At 40.2% G+C, this 12,946-nt stretch overlaps 1 protein-coding gene and 1 pseudogene across 4 annotated transcripts; one reads left to right on the forward strand and one right to left on the reverse strand.

Annotated features, from left to right (window-relative positions):
* The first annotated feature begins 1,273 nt into the window (after nucleotides 1–1,273).
* HINT3 (histidine triad nucleotide binding protein 3) lies at nucleotides 1,274–9,291 on the forward strand. 3 transcript variants are annotated; one of them, XR_015283188.1, is made up of 7 exons: nucleotides 1,299–1,479; nucleotides 1,871–1,988; nucleotides 3,255–3,324; nucleotides 4,091–4,217; nucleotides 6,118–6,573; nucleotides 7,278–7,338; nucleotides 7,449–7,845. XR_015283188.1 is itself a non-coding variant. In XM_023924052.2 (5 exons), exons 1-5 carry the CDS (start codon nucleotides 1,342–1,344, stop codon nucleotides 6,163–6,165), a joined length of 501 nt encoding a protein of 166 aa, XP_023779820.2. In that variant the 5' UTR covers nucleotides 1,274–1,341; the 3' UTR covers nucleotides 6,166–9,291. The 3 variants fall into 3 exon arrangements, 1 of the variants encoding a protein (XP_023779820.2); XR_015283187.1 differs by having other exon boundaries at nucleotides 1,278–1,479; nucleotides 7,278–9,291; XM_023924052.2 differs by having other exon boundaries at nucleotides 1,274–1,479; nucleotides 6,118–9,291.
* A 2,236-nt stretch (nucleotides 9,292–11,527) lies between these two features.
* On the reverse strand, nucleotides 11,528–12,879 carry LOC147654810 (actin-binding Rho-activating protein pseudogene; annotated as a pseudogene). The gene has a single exon (XR_015283189.1). The product of XR_015283189.1 is annotated as an actin-binding Rho-activating protein pseudogene (transcript).
* Between the last annotated feature and the right edge of the window lie 67 nt (nucleotides 12,880–12,946).

The raw sequence follows: 12,946 nt of genomic DNA on the forward strand, positions 1-12,946 counted from the left end.
TAGAACAATCCTCATTCATAAACTCTAAAGATTTGATTTGCCTGTTTGTAGCAGAGAAAAGGAGCAGGTTAGGTCATTGCAAAGGGGCTGCCCAGCACTCTGCAGGTTGGCACATCAGGCAAGTGAGCTGCTTCAGGTAGAATAGCCAACCATGTCCTGTTTGTACAGATACATCTTGCTTCAAGAAAAAACCAACAAAAAAACCAAACCATTTCTGAAAATCACTGTCTAAATTTTTCATCTCATTACCTTTTGAAACACTGTAGCCTGTAAACTGTGGGAGAAGTAGTTTGTGCCTTTTGAGCTGCACGAAGAGCACATTTAAGTTGCAGGGTAAGTGATTCCGTAGCTCTAGTCTAATGAACAGGGCAAATGATTTTAAATACAAACTATTAAGAGAACATTTTTAGAACTTGAAGGCTAACTACCACTTACCAATACCCTCTATTAGCTTCAGAAGTAGTTGATAGGAGGAGGGTGGCGAGGCACTGGAATGGATTGCCCAGAGTTGTGGATGCCCCCCCATTCCAGGAGTGCTGAAGGCCAGGCTGGATGGAGCCTTGAGCAGCCTGGTGTAGAGAAAGGTGCCCCTGCCCGTGGCAGGAGGGGTTGTCGGAACAAGATGGTCTTTAAGGTCCCTTCCAATCCAAACCATTGTGTGATTTTATGAAATATCTTACTTCGGCTGTGAATTAGCATATCTGTCAGGAGCAGTCAACAATTTCAGGGCTGTCAGCTTATGCAGTTAGAACAAACATCATATTTTAGCCCTCACTGCTGGGAGTGTAGAAGAGAAAATGTAGACTTGATTGGAAAAATATCTGGAATTAAATTAGTGACCCTGAACAAACTGCAACAGTGCTGAAATGGTGTTTTGTGCACATATAAATATCCAAGTAACTTGAAATAAGTAACTTGAACTAAGGGCAAAATGTTTCAATTTCTCGAAGGCTTTTCTTGGTTTGTGTTGATCAATGAATTGTTGGATATAACCTTCTGATGAAAAACGAGAAAGATCATATGCACTTACCCTTCTGTCAGCCCTCGTTACCGCGTAGGGTATTTTGTTGTTGGTTTGTTTGTTTGTTTTTCCCCGCGGCAATTCGACTTTTAATGAGCTCAGAATGCGTTCACATGGTTTTATGCCCCTCATTTCTTTATTATTATTTAATTTTTTTTTTTTAATTATTATTTTGGTGAGAACTTTGAGCGCCGCTTCCGCTCCGCGTGTGCCCGGCGGGAGGAGCCGGGCGGTGCCAGCGGCGGCTCCCGGGGCCGGGCGCTCCTCCCTCGGCGGGCGGGGCGCCGGCAGCGGCAGGGACCGGCAGCGGCAGCGGGGCCATGGCTGGGCCTGAGGCCGCGGGTGCTGCTGCCGCCGCTGAGGGGAGCGAAGCCGGGAATGGCGGCTACGACGGGAAGTGCGTGTTCTGCAGGATCGCCCGCCGGGAGGAGCCGGGCACGGCGCTGCTCCCCTGCGAGGTGGGTGAGGGGCGCCCGCCCTCCTTCCCCGCTCCCTCACGGGAGGGCCCAAGGCTGGGCGGGGGCGCGGCGGCTCTGAGGGCCCTCAGCTCCTGCATGGACGGAGCGGGCGAGCATCGCTCGGAGGGAAAACACCGTGTCTTCCCTAAGTGCTGGCACAGCAGCCGGGAGCCTCAGAGCTGGCGCCGAGGAATCCTGACTGCGGAAGGTCAGCAGCGGACGCGCACCGTGCTTGGAGGCTGCCACCAAAAAACCCTCAGCTTTTGATGCTAGTCGCGTCAGCTGTGACTTTTAGTATCGCATCGATATGGGGAATATGGACATTATGTGTGCCCGTGTCTTCATCCTAATCAATCCTAATCAATTTTAAAACGTTTGCATCCTTTTTTAGGACGAAGACCTTGCTTGCTTTAGAGATATAAAACCTGGCGCCCCCCACCACTACCTGGTGGTGCCCGTGAAGCACATGGGAAACTGCAAAACACTGAAGACAGAGCACATACCTCTAGGTAAGGCTGCAAGTGTGTGCTTAACCTAATGGAAAATCGTTTTTTCCCAGCCTGAAATAGGGGGCTGTCAAGTAAATTACAACTTTGGACACCATTTGTAGACATGGAAATAGCTGAATAGTGAGTGCAGATAGGGACTCACTCTTTCTGGCAACTTCTGTGTGCTGATCTAGAAAGGCACTATTTTTTTGTGCAGTTCTGGAAAAACATTGCAGTTTGCATGGAGTATAGATGCCTCTGCACTTTGTTGGAAGTACAGCTTTATTTTTAAAGCATTTATGTGCTGCTTCATTGCATTTTCTTGGATATGCATATGCAATTCTAAAAGCTTACAGAAGACTTTTATAAAGTGTACTTTCAGATGAGTGCTGCAATATTTGTCAGGAAAAAAAGGGAGTGACAGATGAAAAAGAGAAATGATGTTTCAGTTAACTTAAAAAAATTCTGAAGAAGTAATATTCTGCAATGTTGAAGCCATTATTTATTGTTGCTAGGCTTATTTTGGTTTTTTTTCCCCTTAAAAAAATCTGTCCTGGAATTTGTTTCACAAGATAGGGCTAGCTAAGTGTATTGAGTAACAGAAGAAACTGAAGCCATGAATAAATTCCACATTAGGGACATTTATAGGTGATGCAAGAAAAGAGTTGCATTTTGCAAATCTCGCATCACTGTATTTCTCTTGTAAATATAGGGTGGTTTTCTCCAGAAAAAAAACCCAAAAACTTCTGTATGTGTTTGGCTTCAAGGCAATTCCTCTGACTTCTGCATTGAGATTATTTATTGGGGTTATTGTATTGTTCAGTGATAATGAAACTGTGTGCTAGTGATAACAAAGACTGACAATGTTATTTTAATTCAAATTTATGTACCATCTCTGAAATGATCTCCAGGCTTTACAGGACCTGGAGATCAAAGTCCTGTAGCTGTGTAGAGATACAACACTGGAATTAGTGTAGAGTCATCATTCTGGCCAATCAGTACTTGTTGGGTTTTTTAATAAGGGTGTGGTGATAGCATGGCTTTGGCCAAAGTTCTTGTAATAATATCACACTGGAAAGCATTGCACGTGTGGGAGTTGGTATCAGTGGCAATTTTCAAGTAAATCATTGCACACACTCTCTTGATTGTCTTTTTTTTTGACTAGGAGTAATTACAGTGTTTATATTTTCAAAAACCCATGCCTGTGACCTGAATGTAGATTAGTCTATTGAAGATAATATTCTGAAGAATAGCTTTTTAAAATGAAATTTATTGGTGTTTTAATAGTGAAGAGAATGATGGAAGTTGGAAAAGCCGTTCTACAGAAGAATAATTTTAATGACTTCAACGATGTAAGGTATGTATGTAATAGAAACCTTCCTCTTTCTATTGAGTTTTTTTACTTTTCAGAATGTTATTTTAGAGATGGTGGCAGAACCTGCACTGTGATTTATCTACATTTCATTTACTGCATGAATTATCAATTAAAATCTGCTGGCATTGAATATAAACTATTTTTTTCTGATGGAGTTCTGGCACAAATTGGGTTCCAGCTCTGAGATTCTTTCTTGAACACATCTTGGAGTAGCGAGGGCACTTCAAACAACCTAGAAGAGATTGTGTCATTATGTGCTGCAATTATTCTCTAAATCCTAGATGCCAGAAGAGAGGTAAACTTTGGCCTGTTGAAGCAGGGCACTACACTGTGTTTCGGTCATACCAGAATTCACTGGATTTTGGTGCTGGACACACCAGTTTAAGGCCCTTGATAGCTGAAACAAACTGTAACATAATTTAAACATGAAGAGAAATAGGGAGCCAGCTCTTCATTGATAGTTGGCTTTCCAGCTGAAAACTAGATAGGATACATTTAGAACACTTTTTTCTTTTAACTCCTTCTTTTAAAAATGTGTCTTAAATACAGAGATGTGATGGAGGAGATTTATGAACTTTTGAAGAGCTTTTTGTGGTAGAAAGAAAGGGCATGTTTTTGTTCTTGCTTCTATGTACAACAAAAATGCGGTGAGTTGCTAGCCCTGTGGATCATGTTAAATAAATAACCTGTGATGTTCCACCTCTTCCTGAATTAACCACTATCTTGTACTTCTTTTCCTTTTCTGAAGAATGGGTTTTCACTGGCCTCCATTCTGCTCAATAGCCCACTTGCATCTTCACGTGCTGGCCCCAGCCAGTCAGATGGGGTTCTTATCCAGGCTCTACTACAGAATCAATTCCTACTGGTTCATCACTGTAAGTGTAATGCAGGCAAGCTTTGCCATAGGTTTTCAGTTGTGAGTTGAAAATGCCATGTCTTTCTAACCTTTTAGCTGTGTCCAAAAATTCTTTGACTAATTATTTTTGTTGTTACTTTAGTTCTCAGTTATGTATATTTTGTATAAAAGTAAAGGTAACAACTTTAATGTTTATGCTTATTAAGGGGAGTGGAGTGTTAATAACTAACAGCACTATTGTACTAAACGGTACTTCTGGATCTAAGCTGAAGCTCAGGCTCTGTGATGTGCTTCTGTGGACACTTTGTAAATATTTGGGGTTTAATGGAAAAGGCTATATTCAAACGAGATGGACTTTTCTGCACATAACCTGGTTAATCCTGTGTATGTGAAAACACATCCACCCAATGACTGCATTTATCACTTCATGTGTTTTTTCTCATCTTGTCATGTTTAGACTAAACCTAGTGCCTGCTTTACAAAAAGATTGTTTGTAGTGATTTGTGTCAGTAGAGGTTAGCAATGAGACTGAACTGACACTGACTAAAGCACTTTTAAAATCTCTCTCTAGAGATCTAAACTTCACTCTCAGTGCTTTGATTCAGCAAAGCACCTGTCCTTGCAGGGCAGCTGCAGCATCCTGGTATCATTGCACATCCCCAGATCAAGGTTGCTGAAATAAGAATAATAAAAAAAGAATTTTCTCATCTAAAGAATATAGACAGCTTCTTACTTGAAGAGAAGAAACATGGCTTCTTCACAGTGTGGCACCTTGCAGAAGTTCACTCCTAGCTCCAATATACATATGCTTGATATCTTGGCAGTTCAGGCAGATGTGTACTAAGTCTGGTTATCCAGAATGGACACACTTTAGTATCTTTCCCTGCTGTCAGGTTGGAAAATGTTCTTGGGTTGGTGGTGGTTTTATTTATTTATTTTTTAATTATATTGTCTTGAATGTGGTACTTGTTTAAGAACGCAAAACAGGATTCAGATAATACAATTTTCAGTTGCTGCATGCTTTATGTAGATTTATTTGTAAATAAACTGCAGTAATTACTGAAGTCCTCTTGAGTGGCTCCTCCCTGAAGTAGCTGATTGCATTTTTACCATCTGCATTTAAAATATGCCAAACTTGAACTTTTCAGCTTTTAATGTACTTCCTTTGGAAATCTTAATAAAGCCTCAAGCACTAGATCAAATTAAAAGATGAATTCAAAAGCATGGCAAAAAAAATCAGAGGCTGACAGTAAACTGATCTGTTTCAGAAGTGCCCTGCCCCTGTTAGCCTCCACAAATCTGTCCTGCTTGTTGGCAGACTTCCTCCTGCCCTGAGCCTTCTGGAGGGCTCTGTGAGCTGGTGCTGTTACATGTACAAGGTACAGCTGTCCCAGTTCCGCCCATGATGCATAAATAGCCATGTATGATGACAAAAGTATGTGTTGGTGCAGTGATGTGACCAAAGAACAAGGTAGTAGCTCATGACAGGAGCCACACACATGAATGTCCTCCGTCCCTCAGCAGCATTCGTGGCTGGTGGCACAGCTGGGTGGGTGATGAGAGGTCATAACATGCTGTTCTGGAGCGACTCACAGAGAATCCCAGGCCTCACCACTTGGATGTTCCAAGCACTGCTGTCTTCTGAGGTCTCTGAAGTCATGGTGCTTTAACAGATCTGTTGTTTATTTGTTCAAACCTGACCTCCATAGGTTATGTTTTCTCTTTGATCACCTCATGAGTGTTTGGTGGAAACTGTGAGTTGGCTGTTGAAAGGAATTGTTGTATTCTGCGTCTCCTGTACACTTTTATCTGTAAAAGTGAAAGGCATATGCTCTGTTAATGTCACTATTTTTAAAATGATTTTTTGGTAAACCAAAGGTCCACGGTATAATTAATGTATTGCTTTCTCTCTTTCATAGGCTGAACAACTGATCGAGAGACTGCAAACTGAAAATGCTGCCAGCTGAAACCTTGTGTTATCAGCCAGTTTGGTCTTTGAGCTCTGATTTAAGGTTGCACAGTTTGATGATGCCAGTAATATCCCAGGATAAAAAAAGCTTTAGTTCCTTATGAGGAAATACATACAGAATTTGTAGCTGCTAACTTCATTCTTCCATTTGGATATGTCAGTCCATATACTTCCTTGGCAATAGTGTCATATATTTTAGTTGTAATTTTATATTTGTGTAGATACATAAAACACACACATGCACACAGGCAGAGAAGTCTTCCTACTAAAAGGCAAAGTGTAGGAGCAGAATGTATTGCAACCAAGGCAACGAGTTACAACTAACAGCATGTGAATGGTACCAGAAGGGAGTATTTGTTGCGGAATCAAGCTTTCATTTTCAAGATGCATTGTTCTGGGATTGCAGGTAACATTTCAAACATTTGTTCCCATCTGCATTTGTGTGATGTGTTACTATGCCTAGTGATAAGTAGGTACATTGCTGAAAGTACTGACTTTCTGGTGCTAAACCACTTCAATGTTACCTGACTTGTTTGCAGCACAATGCATGTGCCCAAAATGTGATATTGCTGTGTAACTAGAATATAGTTTATATGTAAATAGACCTAAAGATGTTTTTTTTCCCTCTTATGTACATAATGTTTGAAATTAATTACTGTATGTTTACCAAGAATGTGAAGAGTTCAGAAGAACGGATTTAATATACTGCTCTTCTGCATGGCACTAGATAGAAAAGTCCAGATTTCCTGATCTTATTCTCACTGGAAGTCCCTTGCAGATTATTAATGCCTTGGCCAAATTTGGATTCTAAATGAAGTCATAGGAGAAGCTGGTCTGAAATGCAGTGTGTGTTTGTGTGTGTGTGTGTGTGTGTGTGTGTGTGTGGTTTGTGGCTCTTACATAAGAGCAATGTGATTTGACTTTGGGACAGCAGGGACTCAGCCCAAAATTGGAATATGCCAAGTTGCTTAAGGAACCTGCTGAACAGTTGCCTTTGCTGCATGACTCTAATCAGGAATGCTAGCACTTGTTTTTCAGTACCATAATAAGGCACACTGTTTGGCAAGCTATAACTCCAGAACACATGGAGTGGATTTTCTTTGTTCACAGAGCTTGTCCTGGTGCCGATCTAACCAAGTGCCCTTGCCTGATGCATTCAGATGCAGCTGAGGTGAGAACATCTGTTGCACCTGCAAGCTTCCCTGAACATAATATTCTGTGTTTTCCATGGATCCAGCACCTGTTGCCTTAGTGATACAATGTGTTGTAATATTTTTACAGTACTTCAGAGAGTCCAGACCCTTCTGAAGAGCTGCATTTTCTACCTGGCAGAGTTTATACCTCTCTGTCTGTAAGATGTTCTTCCTAATGTCGTGTCATTCTTTTTAGTGGGCACTGCATGCCATTTGCAGCCCTTTAGGGTTTTAATTTTTTACATTTGGTTGGAAAATTGTGACTTAAAGCCACTGAACTTTGACTGTGCAATAGATGAAAAAGTCTGAGCTGACTCCTAACTTAGTGAAATACCTGAATATTAAGGATTTTCAAGAGTTAATACTGTGTGTGTGTTCTGATCTGTAATTAACTTATGTAACTGTACTAAACATGTAATGTAATATTTAAAATATCAACCTGACCTGTTGCCAAAAAGGATTAATAAATGCTAATCTTGGGATGATTTTCCAGTGCAGTGGAATAGTTCACTGTGAGGGTTGACCCTAGATAGCCATTTGCTCACTCTTCATTCCTTAACCCAGTGGGTTATGAACCCAGAGCAAAATGAAAAAACTCATGGATTGAGATAAAGATAGTTTAATATGTGAAGGAAAGAGGAAGAAAAAAATAAAGGTAATCATTCAAGACCTCCCACAGTCATGCCAGTAGCCATGGCCCCCACCCCCCCCGCAAAAGAAAGCCCTCTCTTCAGCTTTTATTCCAGATATTCTATGTAATGGAATATACCTGCTGGCCAGTCTGTGTCAGGTGTGCAGGTTGTGCTCTCTCCAAGCTTTTTGCCCACTGGGAGGGCAGAGCAGGAGAAAGAAGGCCCTGACATTGTACACACACTGCTCAGCAATCACCAGAACTGCTGGGACACTTCCAGTCACACCCAAAACCTGGGATGCTCTGAGGGAAGTTACCTCCATCCCAGGTAGACTCTGTATGTTGCCAAATGTATATGAAAGCACAGAGGCCAACTTTTATATCTTTGTAGAAGGGCCCCACTAATGACAAGACTGGAAAGGTAAAAATCTGGGTATAATGTCACTTCCAGTGTTGTGCTGATGAAAAAGATGGGGAGAACCTGTGTTCCCTGATAGCAACAGACAGTCCTCAGAACAGCTGAAATAGCAAAGCATTAAACCAGAGGCACACTAATTACTGAGAGGAATGCTCAGCCTCTCGTTAGTGTTTTTCAGCACAGAACTGTGGTCTGTTTTCCTTCTGCACTGACAAGCATTCTTGGACTCTGCAGATAATTTTTTTAATTAGGTGAAGAAATACTTTCTGAAAAGCCTAACCTAATACTTCCAATATGTTTCTGAATTACTGGCTAGCTCCTGGAAGAGACAGAGTGCAGATCCTATTAACTTTGTCACTGTCTTCTATAGAAGCTTTTAGTAATTTTAAAACTTCAGAAATCATCTGCAGAGCTTTCTAAGGAGCAAAGATCAATAAGAAGCATGAACTCAGAAACTCTTACTCTCCAAGAGTCTGGAGAAGCAAAGGAAAGTTGTTTAGCCACTGCTGCTTGCTCTGTTCTTTGATCCAGTATTAGCAGTCTTGAGAAAAGCTGCTTTTTTGACGTCATGTTTAGGAATGACAAAGCTTTATTTGTACTGTTTTGCTCAATTGTTTTACGTAAACTCCCAACCTAACACGAACCCAGAGAATAATGCTGAAATTATCCTGAGTGATGCCTAAATTATGCTGAAAGGATGAAACAGGTGTACATAAAATACTGTTAAGAGGAAATTGTGCTTAAATTGGTCGTAACTCCTCAGACTATTCCAAAGTCTTTCTAAGTGTGAGTTGTAAATAAAAGCAGGAGAACAGGAACAAACCAGGGAAAATTGTATTTGAAATTTGGGAAACTTGTAAACAATAAAATGCTGCATAAAAACTCTCGTCATCTCAACCTAATGTGCAACATTTATTAAAATGGTGACAGTGCCTTCAGTGTTTGACAAAACAAACCACAGATAATCCCTATATGATAAACACTCTAAAACAGATGCAGGCTTTAAGTGGAAGGAGAGGAAAGACCACTGAGGTAATCTGTCACAAAGTGAAATTTAGGAGAGATTTAAACAGCTGAAAGATGCTCAGTAGGACAAGAACACCTTTTAAAAGGTTGGGGTTTACTTACTACTCCAAATAATCTGTAATACTGAAACCCCTCACATGCTACAATTTTTGCAAAAATAATTTAATAAACTCTGTTCCGTGTACTCTAATGGGAACCTGCTTTTAAAAAAAAAAAAAAGTTGCACGTTGAAAAGTTTAAATTCCTATTTCATCTGTAGATGTTAATCTAATCACAGATGATGCATATTTTTTTAAAACTTGTAGCTAAACTGAGTCATGTGCATTAGATATCAGCATTCATGACTATACAGGCTTCAGGAGTAATTTTTTATTCTAGAGTGTACCAGTGGGCAAGCTGACCAGTTCTATTATTTATCTTTTAGTCTTTTTTTTGAAATACTGGCTATTGTTGGAAGCACAAGACTGGATTTGTCAACCTGTGTGCTGAGCCAGTTTGGCAGCTCAGTGTTTATAATCACTCCATGGGCACACAGAAAGATTTCAGTCACACTTTCCAGAATGCTCATCTAAAGCTGGCAGGTTGGAAACATGGCTTTGTAATTGTTTAAAAAAAAATCCCTCTATAAATAATAATTTTGTTACATAGTAATCCTTGGTTCTATTTAAAATATAATAGAGCAAGCTCTTTATAGTTGCTCACAAATTAGGTAATACCATGTCATTAAGGGTTTTCTCTGCTTCTGTTTTGATCAGAGGTGTACTTAAAGTGTCTGTAGATGTGCTCAGGAATCTACCACTTACATGGCAGTTACAGTCTAGATTGCTGATAATCTTAATTAAAGATTAAGATTATTAATTAATTAAAATCCAGCCTTAATTAAAATCCAGTAAATTTATGTGAGCTGGACTTGCATCTTATGGTGCTCAGCCTACATAGTGCCTCACGTGTGTGTCTTGCAATGAATTATTTGTACAGTGTCCAGCAATGTATTTTTTTTCCTGATAGTGCCATCCTGTTAGTCAGCTGGTGACACTTGAAGTGCCTGGTGCTGCTTCCTGCAAGTTATGAACTAACACCGTAGTGGAACTGAGTGGATTTCAGAACTGTTAGAATGAAACAAAACTCATTCCATATCTGCACTATAAAAAGCTCAATTTGTGTTGAAATCTGAGTGCATGTAAAGACTGCCTCTAATGGGAGCTGAAATACCCTGTATTGTACCTGTGTGTACACATGTACTCTGTGTGCTCATGTCATTTGGCAAGAAATGCTTTTCCAAAAAGAACAAAGCATTTTAAATATGTTTAGATCACAAACTACATGTCTTCTTTTTCAGCTGCAAGATGTAGGCCTATTTAGAAAGAAGCAGTAGGTTTGAAACCTGAGGGAGCACACAGTATTGCCTGGTGCAGCATGTATTTCCCCTTTTCCAACGTGGTAAAATTATGTGGTGATTAAAACCCATTCTCTACCTACATTTGACTGCCCTGTTCCCCAGATATACTTATTTCAGCACATTAATTTACTCCTTTTTTTTTTTTTTTCTCTCTTTTCATTGTCCTTTCACCAGAAAGAAAAAGAAGGCAGGCTAAAATTGAAATCCTCAGCCAAAGACTTAGTTTGGTGCAAATCCCCACTGGATGAAAACATCAAAACAAAACCCCATTCTTTTAGGCTTTTTGCAATAGAAGTTCTTTTATATAAATAGCATATAATTACACATCACTTTTATAAAGTTCCTAATTTAAATTAAATTGTAATATGCTTTTGATGCAAGACAGTATCTTACTTTACAGACCCATCAAGTAGTGTAGTTAACACTACACAAAAGCTTCTGTTTGCACTGCTAAAAAATAGAACTTTAGATTTCTAATTATATAGCTTTATTTGTGGGAACTATTGTAAATACAGCTCCTGATTATTTTTCATAGCACTATGATAGTACCAATCCTTTATTTTTCTTTCTGAAGAGCTCACAACCGTGCTCTGAAAGCAGGTAAATGAGGTATGGGACTGTGCTGCTATGCTTTCATTTATGCATATGGCACTACAGTATCTCTACCCTCCTCTTGTAAAAAACATTGCTATATTTTGATGAAAGAAAAGCCTTTTATTTCTTTAGAAAAGCACAGGTGCTCCAATACAGAGTTTCTGTTGACTTTTGCATCTTTACACAGTGGTACTCTACCTTCTATGAAGGGGTATTGCTGAATTTGCCCAAAAAGGCTTCAGAGCTTTGTGGACTTCTTCTGAAGCATTAGAAGAACAGAAAAGGTAAAAATGGTGTGAGATAGGAAACAAAAAGAACAAGAGACACAGAAGGTTTGGAGAAGACATAATTGTAAGATTAGACTATTAAATACCAGAACTAATGCAACTGTCCAAAATCCAAGCAAGATGCAACTAATTTAGGAACCATCAAGTATCCTTGCTGTGGTATTTTTGCAAGTTTGTGAATTTCCATCTCCTTCATGAAAATAACTTCCATTTATTCAGTTTAACCATGTGAGATTGAACCTAAACTTTTGCTATATACCAGGCTCATTGTTTGAAGAAGTGTATGAATTCCCACAATAGTTTTCAATTCCACGTTTTACCAATCCCATTCTCCCATGCAGTCAGTATTTCACAACCTGCAGGAATTAGTGTTGTAGGATAGCAAGTTAGTAATTTATACTTTCAGTAACCTAAAAGCAGTAGGCCAGCAGAGTTATTTGAAGAGCACTCATATACTTGGTAGTAGTAGATGGTAAGGACATCCAAAGTCAGCGTGATGGAGTAGCTCATAATCTGCGATTTCTGTCCAAATCTCTACCGTTTTTACAAAAACATGCTTTATCCTTCTCGCCCATTTCCTCTCATGCTTGTGTCCCAGTAGGCAGCTGAGCTGAAATTCTGTAACCAAAACCTGTGAAGATGGTATCTAGATGCATTTTTCTAAATGGAACCATGCAGCAAAGTTCATTCCAGGACAAAGCCTTACTGTAGTAAGGTGATGACCACATCATCATCTTTTCCTTGCCAAAGCATTTCACCTTCAAAATGAACCAGACCGTGTTTTCTGGCTCTTAACAATATTCCCACTACTTTATTGGAGATAGTCACGTATGTTTCAAACAGCTGCCCGAATGTCACACTCACGTGTCCATCTTCTCCCACCTCTCCAGTTCTTCTGATGATCAGGCACAGCTCTTCTACTTCCTTCCCCACGTGTGAGTGAGCATCTTTCCCTCTCTGCTCTGTCCGAGACCCTTCAGGGGGTCTCCCATAAGCAGGGTCTCCTCTGTGAGAATGTGCAGGTTTAGACGCAAGCCTGTCGTCGCTGCTGAACGGATTCTTCCTCTGATACTCAATGTGATCCTCTGCCCAGGTCTGCCAGCTTTTCCTCAGGTCACCCACTGCACTGGAAGCTTTAGCACTCTGGCCTTTATCTCCTTCCATTTCTGAAAATGTTTTATGGCACTCAAGCAGGAAAGGAATGGCTGGCTGGCTGTAGCTGTGGTTCCTG

Source organism: Cyanistes caeruleus, chromosome 2 (assembly GCF_971803275.1).
Source record: "Cyanistes caeruleus chromosome 2, bCyaCae1.hap1.1, whole genome shotgun sequence".
In the NCBI taxonomy this organism is placed as follows: Eukaryota; Metazoa; Chordata; class Aves; order Passeriformes; family Paridae; genus Cyanistes; species Cyanistes caeruleus.